Source organism: Ursus americanus, chromosome 30 (genome assembly GCF_024610735.1).
Source record: "Ursus americanus isolate L20-20 chromosome 30, mUrsAme1.1.p, whole genome shotgun sequence".
Lineage (NCBI taxonomy): Eukaryota > Metazoa > Chordata > Mammalia > Carnivora > Ursidae > Ursus > Ursus americanus.
In genome coordinates, this window is record NC_142156.1 from 2403354 (window position 1) to 2427244 (window position 23891).

The following is a 23891-nucleotide window of genomic DNA, read 5'->3' on the forward strand; positions in this document are numbered from 1 at the left end:
CTTGTAGGGACTTGAAAGGGCTTTGGGGGGACCAGCCGTAGGCCTCCGTGATGCACCAGGGAGGCTCCCAGACCTCCAGAAACTCAAAGTTCGGGAAGGGAAGTGGTGTCATGCATGAGTAGACAACCCGGCGAGATGCAGGCTGAGTGGTGTGGCTGGAGGAGTCGAGGGAGGGGAGGTAGCAGGACCCTGCATTAGCTCTGCAGGCTGTGGGACTGTCACAGAGAAGGTGACATCCAAGCAGAATCTTGAAGGGTGTCAGTTGGCCGAGCTGGAATGCAGAAGGGCATTCCAGGAAGGGCCCCTGGGAGCAGGGCTCTCGAGCTGTGAAAACAGGGACCGTTAGACACCAAAGAGATGCCCTGAATGATGGCTTTAATTAGAACCGTCTGCTTTGCGTTATTGGTGTTAGAGGTGGGAAGGGGGGTGCATAATCTTAAAATGAGTCAGGACCCCCCAGGCTAAACCTCCTTCATACCAAATGCCTGTTCCCTAACCCATCCTGTACCTGTCAGCTCCATCAGCTTACCTAAAACACAGCTAAGCATGAGCCTTTTAAAACCTTAAGGGTTTCTGAAATTTCTCTCTCTTCCTCCCTCTCATTCTCTCTCTCTCTCTCTCTCAAGATAAAGCACAGAAAGGAAAATAAAAGAAATAAGTATTTAGTGGTGAAGGCATTGTAGACTGGAAGAGCTGGGAGGGGCCCAGAGAGGGCAAGTAACTTGCCCAGCATCACACAGCAAGTCCGAGCTAGGACCAGAAAAACAACCTAAGCATGGCGGTAGACACAGAGCACAGCGGTCAGTCACAGTCTTGAAAATGCCACGTGACAGGGGAGACGCTGCAGTTTCTTGAGTCCAAAAGAGCTACATTTAAATCCTGGCTCTGCCACGCCCACTATCTCTGTGGCCTGGGCAGGTGACAGCAGGTGGCCGTTCCCCGCCCCAGGACGAGGTGTTTGCTCCCTGGATCCCCCAGCGCCTGGCACACAGCAGGTGCTCCATAAGTATCTGTTGAATGAGAGAGAGAGAGAGAGAGAGAGAGCGAGGTGGTGAGCGTGTGAGTTAATTAAATAATGTGACGTTCTTAGTAGAGTTTCTGGCCTTAAATCAGCAAATAACCACAGTCAACATTCCTTTCGCCCCTTCCTCTGTGCCGCATTTCATGCTAAATACTCAGCATGCGTTATTTCATCGATGATGACGCCATCGAAAAAAATCCCTTACACCCATCAAGCACTTGGCGTTTGCCAGTTGGTGAGGGCTTTTACCCATATTAACTCATTTCACTCCTACCAGGACACTTATGTGATGTCCCACTGGTTATCCCCTCTTTTTCTTAAGATTTTATTTATTTATTTGAGAGAGAGAGTGAGAGAGAGCATGAGCAGGGAGGAGAAGGAGAAGCAGACTCCCCACCGAGCAGGGAGCCCAATGTGGGGCTCGATCCCAGGACCCTGGGATCATGACCTGAGCCGAAGGCAGATGCTTAAGCAACTGAGCCTACCCAGGTGCCACCCCTTTTATTTTTTCTAAAGATTTTATTTATTTGAGAGAGAGAGAGAGCACAAGCTGGGGGAGGGGCAGATAGACGAGCAAACTTCCCTGCTGATCAAGGAGCCCGACCCAGGGCTCGATCCCCAGACCCTGAGATCATAACCTGAGCTGAAGTCAGACACTTAACTGACTGAGCCACCCCGGCACGCATGGCTATCCCCTTTTACTGATAAGGGCACTGAGGCTGAGAGAGACAAAGTTGCTGGAGGACACAACTGGGGAGGGGCCGAGCCAGGACTCGAACTCAGATCTCTTGGTCCAAAACCAGTGTTACAACCACAAAATAAATAGTAGTGAGGTGTTCCACAAGGGAGAAACTGCTAGCCCCATCTTACAGAAGAAATGAAGGCTCAGAGAGGTGCCTGCCCCACCCCCACAGCCCCCATTTCCTGGGACCTATCTCAGCCATGCATCTGTGGAAGAAAAAAGTTTCAGCTGGGCTCCGTCCCGCTTGCCTTCCCTGGCTCTGCAACAGAGCCCAGCCCCAAATCTTTCCCTGTTTATGGCTCCAACACGGTTCTCTAACCAGGAAATAAAAGGACCTAATAACAAAGCCCAGTAACCATATGATTGATAGCCGTGGAATATTTCTCTTCAGGTACTGCCAGCCTATTCTGTGCTAAGTTAATTCCAAGCCCTAAAAATTAAGTGCCTTGTCCAGAGGCAGTACAGTTCTTAAAACAGGGATGTCGCTGCCTTGGGCTGCAAGAATTCAGCTTGAGATCCAGGCAAAAAAAAGAAGGGGTCAGCAATCGAGGGCAGTGTTGACCCCAGAAGCACAGATGTCCTGGGGCTCCTGGGTGGCGCAGTTGTTAAGTGTCTGCCTTTGGCTCAGGGCGTGATCCCGGCGTTCTGGGATCGAGCCCCACATCAGGCTCCTCCGCTATGAGCCTGCTTCTTCCTCTCCCGCTCCCCCTGCTTGTGTTTCCTTTCTCGCTGGCTGTCTCTCTCTGTCAAATTAATAAATAAAATCTTTATTAAAAAAAAAAAAGAAGCACAGATGTCCAGCAGAAATCATGGGAGCAATGGCTCCAGTAGAAGTAAAAACCTTCCATCCATTAGCGGAGGGAGATGGGATTTTTCCCGGGGCCAAAAGTTGTAAAGAATCCAAGAACAGCAAAGTTCCTGGAGCCCAAATCCCATCCTGTTGCAGATAAGGAAACTGAGGCCTGGAAATGGGAAAAATCTGTCCCAAGGTTACTCTATCAGTCAGCTCTTACTGTGTAACAAGTGACCCCTTGTTACAGCATAACTCAGCAGCATAAAACAGCAAGCTTGTTTCATTGCTGATGAGTCTACAGGTCAGCAAGGCAGCTCTGGTCTCAGTGGGCTCACGCGTGCGTCTCTGGGTAGGGATGGGTTGGGCAAGTGGATTTGCAGATTGTGGCTGATTGCTTCTCGGCCTTTTGGCCAAGATCAAGTGCAGATTGTGGCTGGTCTTTCTCATGTGTTTGGGTGGGTTGGCCATAAGCTCCATCCTGCCAGAGCTAGCTCAGGCTTCTTCCCATGGTGACGAGCCAGGGTTCCAAGACATTGAGGAGCAGTGTTCAAGGCCTCTTGATGGCAGGTGCTTTGAAGGCTCGCTGCAAGGAGCGTGGACACAGAGAGGGACAGACCTCTGAAATCATGTCTGCACTCAAGCTGCATCGGCCAGGGAAGAGTGGGGGTTAGAACTCAGGGCTCCTGGTTCCCGTCCAAGGCTCCTAATGACATCACCGTGTATGACGGCCCTATGAGGTGACCCTCACCATCCCCATTTTACCGAAGGAATCCAAGGCTCAGAGAGGTGAGGAACTGGCCTACGATCCCACGTCTTGGAAGTGACAGAGATGAGATTTGCACTTAGCATCTGGAATTTATTTTTTTTTTAAGATTTTATTTCTTTATTTGAGAGAGAGAAAGAGAGATAGCAAGAGAGAGCATGAGTGTGGAGGAGAGGGAGAAGCAGGCTCCCCGCAAGCAGGGAGCCCGACACGGGGATTGATCCCAGGACCCCGGGATCACGGCCTGAGCCGAAGGCAGTTGCTTAACCAACTGAGCCACCCAGGCGCCCACGAGTACCTGGAATTTAGAAGGCTCGGGAAATGTTTCATTCTCTACACGATACCCCCAACATACAGGAGGGAAAGAAGGCCTTTGCTCACAGTAGGAAGTCTTGGGTTCACGTCCCAGCTCTTCCACTTATTGGCTGTGTGACCTTGGATAAGTCACTCCACTTCTCTGAATCTCAGTTTCCTATCTTTAAAATGAGGATCATAATGAGACCCACTTCTTAGAGTCCGAGGGAATGAAACTCAAGGACCTGGTGCGTTATACACACTGAATAATTTAAATGGCTCCGATGATGGTGGTGATGATGATGATGACTTCTTTCTCCTGGCACGTGCACACACTGAGCTCCGTTATGCAACCACACACACACACACACACACACACACACACACACACACTCATGCACTCACAAGAGTTGATTACCCCTGAGCTCAGCATTTGGTGTGACAGTGAGGAATCAAGAGGGTTCATGGAAAAGTGCTCCCCGTCCCACTATGTGCAAGGGACTGGTATGGTCCGTGGTGACAGGGTAGCACCAGCTCTGGGATAGATCATCCCCCAACACCTGCCCATTTCCTGCCCCTCAGCGCCTCCGCACTCTTCCAGCCCTGGTGATGGCAAGAGCAGCTGTGGGAGGGGACCCGCCCCTGTCTTGAGCTGGGCTGTTGCCTTGCCGGTGCACGCTAAGAGCTCAGGGCATTCGCCTGCAATTAGATCTGACACCCTGGGGAGACGTGGCTGCTTGTTTTATGAAGGCCTGACACGCAGTGGCCTCGCACACTTACTATTCAGCGGGGTTTATTGAGGGCCCTCCGTGTGGCTGCCATCGCGCTAGATTACCCGAGGCCTGGAGATAACAGCTCCCACGGATCGAGCCCTTCTTGCCAGCCAGTCTCCCCACGTGCACAGTACCTGGGTCAGTTTACTTAATTCTCAGAGCAACCAAGGAATCCGCACGATAACGTCCTCCGCGACACGGAGAAAGAGACAGATGTTCAGAGGGGCTCTCGGCGGCTGGCCAGCTGGATGTGCAGGTGCCAGGGTTGGGGCCCTTAGCCCACACCAGCTCTTGGCCCTGCCTCTCGGAGTGGAAGCGACACGGTCCTGACGGCAGCCCACCTCCCTTGAGAGTTCTGAGCAAACAGGGCCATGGTCAGTGCTGCGGTGCAGAAAGCGCGTGCTGACCAGAGGCCCTGACCACGGTCCCCTGATGTCCGTGGCCGGGAGAAACCCCTGGACCCCCGCCCGGCGCCTCCTGGGGGAGCTCGTGTGAGCCCTGGAGGTTTTGTCCTGGAGGACGCCTCCTGTGCCAGGGCCACACGCCCCAGCCCGCGCCCGGCGTCCGTGGAGCCACCCCGGGCTCTGCAGTGATGCCTTCAGTGTGTGTCGTGATGGGGATTCGGAATGACAGGGACACATCCAGCAGCTGTCAGCTCCTGCTGGGGACAGCTCTGTAACATCTTCCTCCAGCCACGCAGAGCCAGGGCCACCACTGCCTGCGTGTGTGTGTGTGTGTGTGTGTGTGCGTGCGCGTGCGCTCACGCACCGGCCTCCGCCACCCCTGCATGCACACATACATCATAACACACACACTGCACATACACTGCATACACGCCACACACCATACACACACATACACACACCACACAGCAGCTCACACACACACCACAAACACGCATTCACACACACACCCCACAAATCCCAATCCACCCTAATTCCGCTCTTATTTAATTCGGCTTTAATGATGGTCTCGCAGGCCCAGCTCTTGCACCCTGACTCAGAGTCCTAATGAAGAAGGCCTCAGAGCCCACCCACTAATTTTATGTATTTGGAGAAACACATCCAGAAAGAGGAAGAGGTGTGGGCATCTCCACTCAGGAAAGTCATGGCAGGGCCACAGATCTGTGTCCGTGGTCACACTTAGGTCCCAGAGGCCCAGGCCTCAGCAACCTACGTCTGAATCCTGGTATTCCCACCCTGACGCCTTCGTTGCTGCTGAATGGGGAAGGGGGGGGATGTGGCGTCCAACCGTCCAAATAGAAGGAAAGCATAAAGCACGAGGAGATCATAGCCATTGTTAATTCATTTTTTTACAGTTCATGGATTCTGAGGTTGTCATCTGGGGAAACTGAGGCCCAGGCTGGGCTACAGACTCACCCATCGTCACAGAGCAGGGAAGTGGCAGAGGGGGTGGCTCCCGGTGCGATCTCCTGATGCTGGGTTTTGTTGCCACCCCACCCAACCCCTCCCCCTCATCCCTTGGCAGGGTAGTATCATTCATTATAAATATTCTTTTAAAGGCCAAAGATGCTCTTTTAATCAAATTCCTGGCCCTAATTATCTCCTTTACAGCTCCCCACAATACTATCCCCATGTTACAGGTGAGGACATCGAGGTTAAGCCACTTTCTCAGGGTCACCCAGCTAGAAATCGGCCCCTAGAGGATTTGAACCAGAGCCCATTCTCCTAGCCCTACCTCTCAAGATGGAGCAAAATCGCCAAGGGGGGGGAGGATTAAGGACTGACTTCTTCATAGGCAAACCAGTGACGAGCTGGTGGGTTTTCTCCCAGTCCCTGATGCTGGGTGTCGTTGACCTTGACAAAGCTTTGCCCCCCGCATTCGGAGATGGCCCTGTCCAGCGCTATGGAAATGAGAAGCAGCCCGGCCCGGGGGTGGTCCCAGAGGAAAGGCAGGTCCAGCACAGGAGTCTCGTTCTTCTCATTCTCTTTGGGGAGGAGAGGGGGGATTGGTGGAGGGGGGAGGGGTGGAGAAACCAGAGAAGGGAGGGAAGGCGGTGGACGCTTCCTTCTCACTGAAACCACAGCACAGCAGTGCCTTGGGGTCCTGGCTTCCAGTGCAGCCTCTTGGAGAATTTTGAGGGACACTGATCCCAGGGCCCCACCCCCGAGATGCTGAGGGTCTGATTGGTCTGGGGTGCAGCCTAAGCACTATGGGGAGGGCTTAAATCTTCCCAGAGAATCTTCCGTGCAGCTAGGACTGAGACCCACTGGCCAGAGTCGGGTCCTGAGCCTGACCTCCATGGGCGCCTGGTGAGTGTCTCGGGACAGAGGAAGCACAAAAAAGGCCATAAGAAAACTGTGCATTTTCTTATGCATTCAGGTGTCCTTTCAGGGAGCCAGAAAGATTGGTATTTTATGTCCTCCCTGGAGCTGGTATGGTTTCTTGTTCGGTCTGCCATTTTATCGAATTTCATTGAAACCAAACAAGCACTGGGCCACAGGGATCCCCAGCATTTCCGCAGCGCTGAGGGCTGTCGGCGGGGGCGCCAAGCCCTATGGTGGGCTTGGGGATACGGGGGAGAAGAGCACATGGTTTCAGGGAGTTTGGGCAATCCGGTGTGGGAGCTGACAGAGCTTCCCCCCACCAAGCATGTAGGTTTGGATTCTCGCTGTCCTCAGTGACCAGCTATTCAAGCTGCAGCCTGCTTCTTCACCACTGGGTGCCTCAGTTGGCTTCTCTGTGACATGGGTGAGGACAGTGGTACTTACAGGCTTTGTCTGAGGATAGAATTGGTGTGTGAAGTGCTTGCAACAGCTCCTGGCATGTGGGAAGCCTTATGGAAAACTTGGCTAGGGGGGCGCCTGGGTGGCGCAGTCGTTAAGCGTCTGCCTTCGGCTCAGGGAGTGATCCCGGCGTTATGGGATCGAGCCCCACATCAGGCTCCTCTGCTATGAGCCTGCTTCTTCCTCTCCCGCTCCCCCTGCTTGTGTTCCCTCTCTCGCTGGCTGTCTCTATCTCTGTCAACAAAATAAATAAAATCTTTAAAAAAAAGAAAAGAAAAGAAAAGAAAACTTGGCTAGTTATCATATGGCTGTAAATGCAGGGTCAGGTAGGGAGCACGGAGGGACCTTGAGGGATTCAGTAAAATGTTGTCAAGCAGAGAGGTGAAGTCCCTTAATCCCAGATGAAGGGAACAGCGCAGGCCCAGGCAGGTCTAGGGGCTGCAAAGTGTCTGGTGTACAAAGACGTTTGAGACACCAGAAGCGGGCTGGGGTCCCAACAGCGGACCCCCAAGAAGTCCAGAAAGCCTGAGACACTGGACTTTATTCTTAATTTCGCTTTTTCCACCGCCCCATTCTATTACCAGCTACTTCTGATTTTCCCCCCCTTAAACTGCATATAAATTGGCTTGCTTTTTCACTTGGCTTACTCTAAGCAAAATAATGTCCATGAAATTAGAAGTTTGATGTGCAGACCAAATATTTATATATTTTTCCTAATTCATATTTAAATAAATACATAACCATTCGACATTTTCAAATACGTTTGTCTAGCTCAAATCATCTCGTGAACGCCACTGGGGAAAGCCTTCTAAAGGCAAGATTTCTAAGCAAGGGTCAGCCATTTGTTTAAAAAGTAAGAAAGAAAGAGCAAGGTGGCTTGCTCATCATTTCTTTCTACGTCCTCTGTGGAATATTAACTGCAGTTCAATAGTTACCAAAGCTCACCTACCACCTGCCCCCACATCCGGGCTCCTGATTGGCTGAGGTGTGGATGGGGGCACCTGCTGCCCCGAATGGCAGTCCATGCTTAGGCGTACACTGCTCTCTGCTGGCCAAGAGAAGAATTACTTCACCAGCGCAAAACCAGGGTTCGCTATCTGTGTCAGAATCCCCGACTTATATTCTACCCTAACCTCTCTGGCTCTCTAGACCCTACTGAAAACAATAATGGGGACCCCGTCGAGCTGTTTTTATCCTTTTTGAAGAGGTCATATATTCACACGATTCAAAAATCCAAAAGTATGAATGAGTCTACAGTGAAAATTAAGTTTCCCTCTTTTCCACAGCAAACAACCTCTCCTGGGCCCCTCCCTAGAGGCAACCACGGTAACTAGAATTTCTTATGCATCCTTCCCAGGCTCTTCTTTTTTGTTTTTATTTTTTTAAGATTTTGCTTTTAGGTAATCTCTATACCCAACGTGGGGCTTGACTCACAAACCCGGGATCAAGAGTCACATGTTCCACTGACTGAGCCAGCCGGGTGCCCAGACTCTTTTTAAATATGTCAAAAAACGGAACAGAAACTTTCTATCTACCAAAATAAAGCTCCCTCCCTCCAGACTAAGTCACCCGTTTAAGGCTGGTTTTATTACATACTCGATTATACACCATCGATAATGACAACAAAACGAGGCAGATTTAATTGTTATCAGGAAATGTAAAATGTTTAGGAGACAATCTTTCAACACAGCGAGTCTGTAGAGAGAAGAAATATTACCTTTGTAGGAAAAGAAGAAATATTACCTTTGTAGGGAAACAAAAGTTGAAATGATGGGTCTAATCGCATGGACTTTGGTGATGTTGTTGTAAGAACGTAAGGCACAGCGGGATGCCAGGGGCAGTGAGATGGGGCTTCCTCATACTGCAGATTTTGTGTGTAATGTTTTTCACACTTTCTGATACCAGACTGAAGCTAGTCACACTTTTTTCTTTAAGATTTTATTTCTTTACTTAGCGGGGGAAGGGCAGAGGGAGCAAGCACATCTCAAGCAGACTCCCCGCTGAGCACAGAGCCAGGCACCGGACTCGATCCCACAACCCTGCGATCATGACCTGAGTGAAATCGAGAGTCTCACGCTCAACTGACTGAGCCACCCAGGTGTCCCTAGTCACACTTTGTGGAGATATGTGCACGTGGCTTTCACGGAACATCGTGTAAAATAGTGGTTCACATCTCAGGCTTTGACATCTAACAGACCTGGTTTAGAGTCTTGGGTCTGATTCCTTTGTGACCTTGGGCAAGTGTTTCTCCCAGTTGAGCCTCAGTTTCCTGATCTATCAAATGGGCATGATTCTAAGTCTTAGCGTGCGATGTTGTTGCTGTTGTTTGAGTCCTTAAGACTCAGTAGGCAGCATGGTTGTTATTCAAAAGCTAACTGAGGGTCTTGGGAGATCTTTTCTCAGATATCTGGCCCTGAGACAAGGAGGAGGTGGCAGGGGACACCAGAAGTGGGAGCATTGGATAGTGGGCTCACAGATGGCTGCTCAGACCCTGGAAGGGGTTGCAGGATATGCCTGGTGCAGGACCAAGGTGGGGAGGGAGAGGGAGCTACAACCCAGCCAATGGGCTGGCATTGGAGGGGCTCATCAGACAACGTAGGGGTGTCATGGTACCAAGCTTGATTCTGACAACCGGCATATCGAAGAAGAATGGGGGTGTAGGCAATCAGGGCCAAGGAGGCAGGTGGGGCAGAAATCATTTGGGGCAGCTCCAGCCATTTAGAGCTTCCCAGTTAACTCGTGGGGGCCAGTGCTGAAAGCAGCCAGGACGAGAGGAGTTCCCCTCCAAAGGTTGATGCAAGGAAGCCCATTTGGGGGTCAAAGCCCCAGGCAGAGAAGCGGTGAGAGCTACAGCCTACCCTGGTGGGACCTGAGGCTCAGATCCAGACATCTATCTGCCCCTGGACTGGTGCTGATTCATCCGACACACGCTCAGCACGGTCCTGAGCTGGGGATACAGACAGCAGTGAGCAGGACAGACCTGCCCCCTGGCCTCAGGGAGCTTCTGGTCTAGTGCACATGCCCCAGACCACTGGAGCGTCGAGTGCTGAGCTCCGTAGGAGGGGTGAATGCAGAAGGGGCTTCCAGCCCAGACGCAGATGGGGCAGCGGGGGGCTCCATGCATGAGTGAATCACAGAAGACTGTGACGGGGATGAGGGGGCGGGAATTATCCAGGTCTACAGCCGCAAGGTTAAATTAAGATTCAGGCTAGAGGGGACAATGGCCTGCAGAAAGCCTTGCAGGTGCTTCCACAATCCTTGGAGAGATTGACGGGTAATGGATTCTGGCCGGAGTGTAAAATATTGGGGTTGAAGGAGATAGTGAGGGAGGAAGCTGTGGGGAGGTAAGGGGGTACAGAAAATAGGTACAGGGAAACCCTGAAGTCAAAAATTTGCACTTTACCCTGACATGAGCAGCAATGTCTTTGTAATTGAAGTGAAACTTGCTTAACGTGCCCTCAACCATTTTAACGTCTTTTTTTTTTTAAGATTTTATTTATTTATTTGACAGAGATAGAGACAACCAGCGAGAGAGGGAACACAAGCAGGGGGAGTGGGAGAGGAAGAAGCAGGCTCATAGCGGAGGAGCCTGATGTGGGGCTCGATCCCATAACGCCAGGATCACGCCCTGAGCCGAAGGCACACGCTCAACCACTGTGCCACCCAGTTGCCCCTCAACCATTTTAACTTCTAAGGTTCAGTGGCATTTCGTACACTCACAATGTTGTGCAACCCACACCCCCATCTAGTTTTAAAGCACTCTCATCCTCCCCGAAACAAACCCCACACCTGATGAGCCGGAGGTCTCCGTTCCTCCCAGACCCTTCCTCCCAGCCCTTGGCAACTACTAAATTGCTTTCTGTCTCTATGACTATCTATTCTGAATATTTCCTCGTAGTGGAATCGTGCACCGAATGGCCGTTTGTGACGGGATTCTTGCACTCGGCAGAAAGTCAAAGGTTCACCCATGGTATAGCGCCCATGGGGCCTCATTCCTATTCATGGCTGGATGCACCATATTTTGCTTTTCATTCATCTGTTCTGCGAAGGGGCCAGATTTATGTTTCGGAAGGACTCACCTGGCTGCCAAGGAGAGGGACTGGGGCTAGGCAAGGAGGTGCTGTCCTGCAGTCTATCTGAAAAGGGATGGAGAAGAACTAAAGGCAGTGGCCGAGGAGACAGGGAGAGAAGGAGACCCAGAAGCTGGGGTCTCCTGGAGAGCCTTGCCCTCTGGCAGCAGAGAGGGGCTGGAGCAGGCAGGGACTGGCCCTGCGGCGTCCTTTCTAAGAGGGGACCTGCTACACCCAATTCCAGTCCCATCGAAGCCACTGGCCTGCTGACACCTCTCCACCTCCCGGTGGTTCTGGAGTCACGGCAACATCCTGGTTTCTCTGCGCCTCCCTGGATGGTCTCTGGCCCACATCTTACTCGGGTCCTCAGTGGAAAAACCCCTGCTCTGCCCCTGACCAGTCTCTGGGCTGCTAAGTCTGCATTTTCATCTCGGTAGCTGTGGACGATCCAGCAGCAGGGACCCTGGATGTCCCTGGTGTATCAAATACGCTGGACGGGCGGGCTAAACGCAGGCTTATCTTTCGAGATGGGCAGGGGATCAATTTTGACCGGCGTTTGCATGTATCGGTGGAACCTATCAAAAAGGTGGATCCAGAAGGATTCAGCAGAGAATAACATTCTTTCACTGCTCCTTCATTCACGGTCTACTTTTTTTCTTTTCTTTTCTTTCTTTCTTTCTTTCTTTTTTTTTTTTTTTTTTTTTTTTTTTTGGCACTTCTTGGGCTGGAAGCTTCATTTTTAGAGGTCTTCTGGTCATAACAAGTGTGACTCAGTCTACTAATCATAGAGCCCTGAACCTCATTCATTTTCAAACTTCCCGCACCCTCCACAGGGCTCCTGGGGCTGGGAATTCTGCAGCAGGAAGAGGCTGGGAGGGCTGCTTCCTTCTCACGGAAAGCAGGACGGACAGCACTGTCCTGCTATGGAAGATACAGAAAGCCGGGGCTGTCCTCTCTTACGGGGAACGTGTTGAGGACAAAGCCTCCTGAGTCTGGCTGCTCTTGGCTTTCCCTTCTGCTGGACCCCATCATCCTTTCAGGATGGGGAACACTTTTAAGGAGACCCACAGTGGCTCCTATCTTCAAGGTCCATATCTGGCCCCCGGAAACGTGAATCTCCCGCCCACTGTCATCACTCCCAGCGCCTCTTTCTCTCTTGGCTCTGCCCCAAGGCGGGCAGGCAGCTCCTGTCTGACTTTTGTCATTACTCTTCTCTTGGGGAGCATCAAATGCAGTCACTGTTCCCCAAACCCCAAAGACACCTGCCAAGCCACCAAGAGTGCCCTTGAAGCCCTCCCCACCTGGCTTAAGCGGAGGGTGATAGGCTTTCTCCCCTCCCCCTGTTCTTCCTCCTAAGTGACACTCTCTCTGAGTCACTCCTTCCTGCAAGCCTCTTCAGGGGCCCAGTAAATTCTTTGCCTTCTACAAGATAGAGATAGGGGAGGAGGAGCTCAGACCAGAAATGATGTATTGATGGTGGTAGCAGGTGTCCCTGGGGCCCTATCCAAGCTCTGCAGCATCTGCCACTGTGTACCCACCATGGCTTCCTACTGCAAGCCTCTCGTGGGCATCCCAGAAGTGCTGGGGGCTTGGTACCCCTGAGAGCAGCCCTCAGCCAATGAGGGATGGGGGTGGAGGATAAATTCCCAGTTCCCTCTCCCCCGAGGTATGTTCTGCACCATCGTTCACTGTTCCTGCAGGACTGAGCCCAGTGCCCACAGTGGAACTCTCCCATCAGCGACTATACATTGGCTCTTTTGTTTCCTCCTATCTCGCTTACTCACCGTGCTGCCTGGGGTGGCCTCCCAGATCAGCCAGACTCCAAGAGACACTCATCTTTGCTCAGGCGAGGACCCAATTTCAGTCAATAGCCCTTTAAAAAAGTAGGAATGCTTTTCCATATGCTATTTGCTTATTCTTAGCTTAGGGGACCTCTGCTGAAATCCCAGGACAATAGAAGTTGCAATGAATAGTCTGTTGCACTCTGTTGACAAAAGGCATTCACATAAATTAGTGTTTCTCAACCTTAGCGCAATTGACATTTTCAGTGAGAGAATTCTTTGTCGTGGGAGGCTATCCTGTGCAGTGTGGGATGTGTAACAGAGTCCTTACCATCGACTCCCCAGTGCCCACCTACCCCCCCCCCCCGCCAAGTTGGGACCACCATGTCTCTAGACATTGCAAACTGTCCCCCAGGGAACAAAACCACCCTTAGTTGGAAGTCATCTGATGTCATTTGGTGTAGACAGCCGTCTAAAGAGAGCCTGATCGTGGCAACCATGATGCTGGTGATGCTGTGATGATGATGGTGGTGGTGGCGGTGGTGATGGTGGTGGTGATGGTGACATCCATAATGACACGGTGACATGACTTCACGTTCGAGTGACTTGACCAGACTTGCTCAGATGCTGTCAGTGCATCTGGCTTTTGATCCCAGACTTTCAGGATGCCTTACCTCACTCTGAAAGCCCATGACATGGACTGGAAATTCACAGACAAGGAATGTCAGAAACACTGGTGCCCCCTCCCCCACCCCGTGCAAGTATCAGAGCCAAGAATCCACCAAAGCTTGCGGATTCCCAAGGCAGTGCATTCTGCTGCCTCCTACCTTACGAAGGACAAAGAGTCATGCTAGGGTTTTCAAACGAAAGCTATTTGCCCCCTTGAAGATGCTTCTGCTGCATTTAGATCAATGGGTGATAGAGTAAAGCCAAGCTGCAGATTCTCTGGAGCTCACGGTCACCAGCAGATCAGCTGTGAAGTCAGCTTAAGGAATAAATATTGGGGATCTACCATGTTTCACAGCAGCCTCATCCAGCGCTTTTGTGAACGATTGATGTTTTCGTGGTTCTTGGGGTTAAGAGGCTCTTCCCTCGCACAGGTCAAGAGGCTGACATCAACCGCACCGTTTCTGCTGTCGAATAGACTCTCTGGCAGGCTCTTTCATACCTGTGCATTTATCGAGCACCTATGGTGTGCGAGGGAAGGTGGCAAATCCAGAATTTCGGTACCATAGGGTTTAGAGGCTGTAACCTTCGCTGGAAACTGGCAGAGGGTATGACTCTAGGGGCCCCGTCTTGAAGCCACACGTGTAAAGCCAGCAGACAGCTGTTGTTAGGAGAGGGTGTTTGGGGGGTGGTACAAGGGAAACTGATGGTGGTCATGCGGGCAGTTGGAATCTCCCTAAGCCGGCCCTGGGAGGAGTGTGAAAGGTGCTGGGGAGGACATCATTGTGAATACAGTATGTCTCCTGCCCTCTGGGAGCCACCCTTCCACAATGTTCCTTGTGTTTCTGTTACTTTGTTCTTACTAGCAGAAGCACCTGCTTGGGTGGTTTCCACCCGTCCTCCCCCTCCCAGACCCAGGAAGGAGAACACCACCCTGGATGACCTGTCAGGAGGGAGGGCTGGGGGCACTCTGCATGGGTTCTACGAACTTTGCTTAGGGCCATTTCCTGGAATACCTCTCCTCGGGCAGTGTCTGTCTGCTCCCATCCCAAGCAATATGACATCCAAACACATGAACTTGGCTCTCTAAGCCCTTCAGGGTCTGGCTCCTACACCCCTCCAGGCTTCAGTGTCTATACCCACAGCTGGGAAACACTGACCAGTGGGCAGATTCCTTCAGGAGCCACGATCTTGGTCCCTCTTTCCTTCTGCCTCTGCTTTGCTTTCTCACCACCCCCTGCTTATCAACCTTATAGCCCTTTAATCTTTCTTGAGGATCCCATGCAAACATCACCTCCACCAGGGAGGCCTCCGGGATGCCCCCCTGTCTCCTCTCTCTGCATGCACCTGGATCGTAACTGCTCCCACAATCCCTGGTTTCCTAGTCTAAATCCACCACTGCTCTGTGATTCTTGTGTCCCCTGACACAGACCTGGCAGATAGGAGGTGTTCAAAAATATTAGGGAGAGGGACACAAGAAGAGGTGAAAGACGGAAGAGAGAAGGGAAGGAGGAGAATGGAAGGAAAAAAGGTATGAGTTAATATTGTCTGCAGCCAACGCTGAATTACCCGGCATCCTTTCAATCAGAGATCAGTTTTTATCCAGCACACTTCCCATAACACGTGTCTGTGGCACACTGAAGCGCCTTCTGGATTATTAACTGTCCGGTGCAGTCCTGATATTTAGTGTCAAGGTGCTTTCCTGCATTCGAGTCTCTGGAAATGGGTCGTCCTTTCATGTCATGAATATTGATAGCAGGTTTGAGCATATTTCAGGAACAAGGTGCCTCCACCCCGCCCTCCACCCCATCCCCTGAACATCATAGATACCCGGGTTTTAGTTTTGAGGACTTGGCCACATAATGATTTGGGAAGGCTCATTTCACCTGACATGAAGATGCAGGTTCTAATTAAGAGGCAGTCAGCTTGCTCTGCAACCCAGAAGAATGGAAGACCCACGCCACACCCCCAGCAGGTAGCCCAGTGCCCAGCACTCAGCCTCACCGGCGTTGAAGGCAACTCTACTGACAATTCAGCATTCGACCGTGCAATGAGCTCCTTGCAGGGAAGACCATCTCCTGCGTGAGCCTTCAGAAGCCCAGTCCCTCCCCAAACCCGGGCACGCAGGATCAGTGTGTCCTGCTCACATCTGCGGTCTCTGCCTACCGCGTACCTCACCCCCGGTTCCTAGCCTGGCACCTGCCTCCGAGTATGCCTCCCCGACAAAATAAATCCAAGGCTTGTTGAATGCCCGTAACTGTGTTTCACAAGACCCCTCCTCTTCTCTCTGCCTCGCCCCCCAGCCTGAACCTGAGCAACAGCGACATCCTGACTATCTATGACGGCGATGAGGTCATGCCTCACATCTTGGGGCAGTACCTTGGGAACAGTGGTCCCCAGAAGCTGTACTCGTCCACGCCGGACCTAACCATCCAATTCCACTCAGACCCTGCTGGCCTCATCTTCGGGAAGGGCCAGGGATTTATCATGAACTACATAGGTAAGTGTCTCCTCCAGTCCATTTGTGTGTGTGTGTGTGTGTGTGTGTGTGTGTGTGTGTGTGTGTGTAGATGTTTTCTTCTAGATATATCTTTTGGGGGATTCTGTGCTACATGGGTCTTTTAACATATTGGCACAGTCAATGTGTGTAGTTTTTACGCATCTGGGCTCTCTGGTCGAAAGGACCAGGGTTTGAGTTTTAATACTGCTCTCAATAGCTGTGAGATCCTCTCCGAGCCTCCTTTTTGTGATCTGTAAAATGGAAAAACTGACAGCTGCTGCAGAGGGCCGATATCAGGGCTTCGTAGATGATGCCTCGTGACTTTCAGATTCATGGTGTTTCCCTTGCGGTCAGCTGGGACTCTGTCCTCAGCTCACTGTCCTGTGTCCGCAGCTTCTCAGAACAGCATCTCCGCCGTCTTGCCTGCACTGAAGCGGAGCTCTCCCTCCCTCAGGGCTCTTCTTCCCCTGCAGCCCCTTCCAACGGAGACCACGGGTTCTCTCCCACCTCCCGTGCTGTTGGACCCAGCGAGACAAGAGGTGTCTTGCTTGCTCTTCGCTGTGGCTTCCAACCCATTTCTCTCGCCCTCACATTAAAACAGAAACAAAACCAAAAAAACTGCTACGAAGTTCGCGCTTGGCCATCCAACATCCCCTTCTTACCGTTTCTTCCATCCACAGCCTTCCTTCCTCGTTCCCAACTGTGACTCCCCCTTCTCCATTGCTGCCTCCCTCACCCTCCTCAGAACACTGCAGGGTCCCGAGCTCCACCCGGAGCCCTGTCCTCTGTCTGTTTAGACTCACCCCCCCATACACTGTCATCCAGTCCTGACGTTCTCTACAATGCCGCTCTGTGTTCTATTGGCCCCTAATTTGTGCCTCCAGCCTTGACCTCTCCCAGGAACTCTCTACCCAACTCCCCGCTAACTACCGTCCTGCATATCTAACAAGCATCTCAGATTTAACATGACCCACACAGAACTCCTTCTGTCCCTCATCCCACCCCCACCCCACCCTGCTTCTGCCACCAGCAACAGTCCGGGGACCGCTGTGAAATCCCACTAATCTTAGCCCCAGACAGGATTTGAACTGACAGATCTGCTCCAACCCTGTCATGTCACAGCAGAAGCAGCCCTGGGCCACCAAGGGTAAAGGACTTGCTTGCTAAGGGCAGAACCTGGGGCTCACCCCCGGGCTTCCTGGCTCCCCCAGCTCTTAGCATTTCTCCACCTCTGATATTCTTGGCAATGGCAGAGAACTTGGGAGACACAGGGGGTACCTAAGACCTAACTCTTTTGGCACCCAAGATGGTGGGTGGTTGTACGCTAAGGATTTCAACGAGCAGGACTCGGCCAGCAATCAGAGAACTTGCTTGGGTCATCCAGGAACGAGGCAGACATCTTGATTTCCAGGATGGAAAAAAGGGGGAAGAAAGGGGGTTTCATTCTGCCAAGTCTCCCCACTACCGTGCCCACCATCAAAGACTCTCTGGCTTGAGGCAGATTCTGTGTCTGCGATTCCTTCTTCCCCCTGGCTTGGAGATTTGCCCATCCGTCCCCAATATAAGGTATTCTCTGTGTCCCACCTCTTGCCTCTAAAACACAAGCCCCTTCCCTGACCTTTGGCTGTCTCAAAGAGCCATGTGCTTGTGAAAATAAGTCCCTTGCTCCTTTGCTTGATTCCAGCTGGGAGACGTTTCTCATCCCTGCCCCTGTGTACGCTTCTCAGACAGGCAGACACGAGTGTTGATCTTTTTTATGTTTCTCGGGGGCCTTTTTCTCCTTGATTGTGCTGTTAAGTGTATTCAGAGTTACTGCTGCTACTTCTGTGGGTTCCCCACTCTTTATGGGGAGGGCCCTGGGCACAGGGGGACGGCTCGTGCTGGCTGCCCAGGTGAGGTGCCTTCCAGAGTCAGCTGCCTTTGGAGGGAGAGTTTCTAGTGACTTAGCTTCGGTCTCTCTCCTTAGACGTCTCTTCTCCTCATGCCGCTGCCCTCCACCTTCCGGTTGTAAGATGAGGTCATAATTTTGCTCATTTATCTCCTCTGGTGTCTGAGTCAGTCTTCCAAAACCACATTCGGCTTGGTGGCAGAAATATGACCTTATCCAAGGCTGCTCAAGGTTAACCCGGAAGTCTGGCCAACGTTCAGTGTGGCGCCATCTTGAAGAGAAGGTACTCCTCTTTATCGAAGCTGAAACTAGATTTGTGTGACAATTTGAAATTGGCAGGCACTCTTCCAGATATTATTGTGTTTCATCTTCAAATGCATTATCTCCATTTTCCAGAGAGTTTGGTCCACAAGAGTCTCTTCACGTGTGCTAGGTCCTGCACCAGGCACCAGGACCCAGGGATGACTAGACTGCTCTCCCTGCCTTTATTTCTCTGGCTGGTGAAAGTTGGGGAGGCAGTTTCAGGGTTTCAGGGATACACAGCCTAGCTAATGTGGGCTAATGTGGGCGACATACAAAGAGAACAATCCTGTTCTTATTTCTGTCAAAGAAACACGTGCTCAGTTTCACAGGGAAGGCAGGTTGGCTTCTGCATTTAATTCTGATGCCTACCAATTGCTTGTGACTACCCATGTTGAAGACCATGTTGAAAAGAATTCTGAGGAGTCCGTGCCTGAGGTCAGTGGGGGGAGAGTGACATGATTGATTAGTAATGTCTGCTGTGGCATGGGAAGAGGCAGTTGCTTTCCTGGATCTAGATTTAACCAGACATAGATGCAATTCTCATGAGCAGAGTTCACATGGAAGGGTCAGGGGGGTTTGTGGTCATCTAGAGATCTCTGAAGCTCCTAAAATGATCTCAGGGCTGACACCCAGCTCTGCAATGTGGCCAAGGTTAGACTGCTAGGACTGCCGGTAAGAACCTTCCATAAGAACACTCTGGGCTGACCTAGTTCTGACCTCCCATAATTCTGTTTTGCCCAGACAGAAGCAAAGACCATTCTCCTCATTGTTTCTTACACTTTGCCAGTGTCTGTGGCCAAGGGCATGGAGGCAAGGGAATAAAAAAGCAGAGATGAGTGAGCAGTGTTTTTCAAAGAGGTTTTGGTCACTTATGTGCTTTTTCCTCTAATCCTAGGATAATAAGTCTGCTCCATGTTGTAGGTCAACTCCAATCAAACGACAGTTGTTCTTGGGAATCTGTGATGAGAAGGATTGGGAGGTTTCCATTTGATTCAAAGAAAGAGATTACTGTGATTGATTAGTGATGTCTGCCATGAGCATAAGACCGGTAAATGGTGGCATGTACTCAGTGCATTTAAGTATCTCTTTTACCCAAAAGTTGGGCCATGATGCTGATCTTGTCCATGAGACTGGGGACCATGACTTCAGATCCCCATATTCCTAGTGCCTGGCATATAGGAAATGCTCACAAAATGTTAGTCAAACAAATGACTGAATCCATATAAAACTCATCTTAGTATCATATCCTGCACATTAATTAGTTTTCACATCGCCCTCAGTGATAGACAGGGTCATGATTCTGGTCTCAACTCTACGATTGAGGACAATGAGGCTCAGAGATGTTTATCAACATGACTGGAGTCACACAGCTTCTAAAACAAAGACCAAAAGGGAAGCCCTCCAATTCCTAGGCCAGTTATCTCATTCTTCACAAAGTTAAGGGCCCACAAGGACGATGATGCCAGAACCTCCATGTAGGGTGCTGGCTAAACATACAGATTTCTGAATCAGAGTCTCTGGGGGTGGGGTCTAGCAGCTGACGAACAGGAAGGCTAACTGACTTCGGCAAGGCCACTGAATTAGTGAACAGTGGGGCCAAGATCCAAGTCACGGTGTCCCCAACTCGGTAATCACAAATGTGATGAATGCCACAAAGGAGATGGGAGGTCCCACGGGAGTTTGTCACCATGCTGGCTCAGATTGAAAAGTCAGACAAGCAAACCTTTCTCAGTCTCGAAGCATGTGGCACAAGACAGACCACATACCCAGGATCTACCCCTGTTTCTCCCCTTTCAACCACAGTTTGAGCATTTGCAGCTGTGTCCTAAATCCGGGCCTTGGCTGATTTTTCAAAGGCCTAAAAATAGAGACTCCTGTTCCCCATGAAGCCATTCCAGAAGCCATTTCCCTCTCCCCTTCTTCTTGCAGACACCCTTGAGATCGCCGTTCCCCAAATAAAATCATGATGAAATCCCAGGAAAAGCCGTTGCTTGTTTCTCAGAATGACTTTCCTGCAGACAGGGAAGGTGCTTTGCTTTCCCCAGAAGCACATAAGAACTGCAGATTAATTATACGGCATAATTAGCTCTCTTCTCAAAATCTGTGCAGTGGGCACTTGAAAGCAAGGACAGTAATAGTGGGCTTTGCATTGCTGTCTCAGTAACGAGGATTTGCAGAAGGAAGGCAGGATTCTTCCGGGGGAAGACTCTGGGATAATGAGCTGTGTGTACCTTATTTTGGAGTGTGGTTAATGTTTGCTGATGATACGCAACATGATTTAAAGAATGCACCAATAATTATTTTTATTTCAACAGTTGGGAATTTATCTTAATTCGTATTACAAAAACACATATTACAAATTCATCCAAACCATGAATTTACAGACATTCTTTGGATGAGGCTGAGTGTGTTAGCTACCATTGCTGTGTAACAAAATATGCCCCTCCCCCTTTAGCAATGCACAATTTTTTAAAGATTTTATTTACTTATTTATTTATTTGTGAGCGAGAGAGAGAGCATGAGCAGGGGGCGGAGGGGCAGAGGGAGAGGGAGAAGCAGGCTCCCCACTGAGCAGGGAGCCTGACATGGGGCTCGATCCCAGGACATGGAGATCGTGACCTGAGCTGAAGGCAGACACTTAATCAAGTAAGCCACTCAGGTGCCCTGTAATGCACATTTATGATCACACACTTTCTGTGGGTCCGGAACACAGGAGTTCATGCTGGATGGTTCTGACTTGGGATTTCTCATGATGAGTCTGTAGTCAGGATGTCGGCCAGGGTGGTGTTCATTCGAGGGCTTGACTGGGGCTGGAGGCTCCATTTCCAAAATGGCTTGCTAGTGTGGCTAGCAAGTCAACGCCAGTCATTGGCAAGAGGCCTTAGATTGTCTCCACATGGATCGCTCCAGAGGGCTGCCCTGAGCACCCTCACTAGAGAGCAAGGGGAGAGCCTCTCAACGTCTCTTATGACCTGGCCTCGGGAGCCACACATCGTCACTCCGGCAACAGCCCATTGGTTGTGAACATCAGCCCTGTTGGGCATTGCGGGGAGTACGGGAGAATGTGAATTCCAGGAGGTGAGAATAACAAGGTGGGGTGGGCACAGAGAGAAGGGGTGTCCCCCGAATCACACTGCTAGTAAGTGGTAGGGCTAGGATTCTGTCTCGCTCTACATCCTAAACTGACTTTGTCAAACCAAAAGAATGCTTGGTAAGTTCTGCGGCCCACAGGAAGAGCTTATCATAAAATCTCACTATCGCAGAGTTCCTGTGGTTTAAGGGATTTCAAAGTGTGTTGCTTATTTCTGGAGACTTTCTCTTCTGTTTGCTCTTTCCTCTGACATTCGTAAAGGGAACCCCACACAGAAAGGCCCACCTCCTCACCTAAGGACGATGTTTTTGTTTTAAAGAGGTGTCAAGAAACGATTCCTGCTCCGACTTGCCCGAGATCCAGAACGGCTGGAAAACCACTTCTCATACGGAGCTTGTGCGAGGAGCCAGAGTCACCTACCAGTGTGACCCCGGCTATGACATAGTGGGGAGTGACACCCTCACCTGCCAGTGGGACCTCAGCTGGAGCAGCGACCCCCCATTTTGTGAGAAAAGTAAGAGTCATCTTGTTTTCTTCCTCTAGGGCAGTGGGTGGTAAATCCCTCCCATGGGGTATTTTTCATGGAATGTGGTGGACTCACTTCATGTAGGGTCTGGCCTCCCTCCTACTCCACCAGCTCTCCAGCCCTCCTCACAAATGTCCTCTTGGAGTTCTAGGGCAGAGATGTCAGGCTCGGGGGCCTCCAGAAGCCTGGCAGATAATGTAAATGAGGGAAATAGGCTGAGGGAGAGACAATAGGGAGTGGTGTAGACTGCGGTAAAACCTGCATAAAAAACATCATTCAGATTCATCATTAAAATACCTGTGGTAGTTACGCAAGACCAGTCTAAGTTGGAACTTGGAGCCCCGGGTAGACCCCTATCACAGGAAGCTGGCTTCATCCAGACAGCACCCAGCCCAGACTCCTGGGGCCTTCTGCCTGCTGCCCTCAGTAGTGTGGGCAGGCATGGCTGGTGATAGTTGCGTCTGGTGTCTTGAAAAGCAGGAGAAAAAGGAGGTGTTTCTGGCTTCTACACCGAATCCTAGTAGCGTTGGGGGAGGAGCTAAATTTGAAGCTGGCCTCTTCCTGCTAACCATTTGCTTCCTGCTTCCTCCTACACAAGCCTCCATTTGGCAGCCATCTTGCTGGCAATCCTTGGGGATACTTTGGTAGATCTGCTCGGCCTGCCTTGAGTGACCAGTTGCACGATAAGAAATATGAGGTGTCAGCACAGAAAGAGGGTATTGGGAAAGGGGGGTGGGGGGTATACGCAATCCTGGTCACAAATATTCCAACGGCAAAGAAAATTAATTATAATTGGGGGAAACATGAAAAAGCTTGCTAAAAATCCTCAAAATTGGCTACATAAACATCTGTTTGTTCCATCTGGTTGCATGTTGGGGGGGGTGGTGTGAGTGTGAGTGTATTCTGATGGAAAATAAAAAACCAATGGTGAGAAGCTCCCTGGGTAGTGAGACCCATTGCAGACATATTAACATTATCTATGACGTCATTACTTTTTTCCCCCAAATATTGTATTTCTTTATTTTAGAGCGAGAGAGAGAGTGTGTGTGAGCAAGAGGAGGAGCAGAGGTAGAGGGACGAGCAGACTGAGCATGGAGTCAGCACACTTAGCACAGAGCCCTATGCAGGGCTCGATCTCACGACCCTGAGATCATGACCTGAGTCGAAACCAAAAGTCGGACGCGCAACCAACTGAGCCACCCAGGCACCCCATCATTACTTTATAAAATGTTTTAAATATGCATGTCTTAATAATGATTTTTAAATGTTTGAATGATAATGATTTTTAAAATTCTCGAGTAAGAACTTTTTTCAATTCTTGGATAATAATGGTTTTAAAATTTTTGAATAAGAACGATTTAGTACGAATTTTGAATTACGAGTTTTGACATTTTTTGAATAATCACGATTTTTAAATTTTTTGAAGAATGATTTTTAAATCTTTTGAATAATAATGATTTTTTTAAATATTTTTAATAATAATGATTTGTTAGGGGCGGCTGCGTGCCTCAGTCAGTTAAGCGTCCAACTGTTGATCTCAGCTCAGGTCTTGATCTCAGGGTCTTGAGTTCAAGCCCCGCATTGGGCTCCGTGCTGGGCGTGGAGCCTACTTAAAAAAATTAATTAATAAAATAATAATGATAATGATTTTTTAAATGTTTTAAATCATAATGATGATGTATGTTGTGTTAATGGGTTCTAAAGGTTTGGAGGGGACATATACTAGCTCTCTCTGGGAAACTCTTCGATGGCCTCAATTTTTGCCAGCAAAAGACCCAAATTCGAGCAGATGAATTTGCATTGGTCCCCTTCTGGGTATCAGCGTTCAGGTGCCCACGCTGGTTGCCTGTCCCTCTGCATCTAAGACAGAGACCCACCAACCTGCCTCGGTGGTTTCTCTTCTAGTGAAACAAGAACAGCAGTGCATCCTGAG

The 23891-nt window shown here is 50.4% G+C and overlaps 1 protein-coding gene across 1 annotated transcript in view; it reads left to right on the plus strand.

Moving 5' to 3' along the window:
* The window catches only part of SEZ6L (seizure related 6 homolog like), a 69072-nt gene that overhangs the window by 23313 nt on the left and 21868 nt on the right, over window positions 1-23891 (plus strand). The window contains exons 10-11 of the mRNA XM_087857156.1: window positions 15954-16150; window positions 21752-21946. Of these exons, the coding sequence (XP_087713282.1) occupies window positions 15954-16150; window positions 21752-21946 (392 nt within the window). The remainder of the gene's footprint in view (window positions 1-15953; window positions 16151-21751; window positions 21947-23891) is intronic.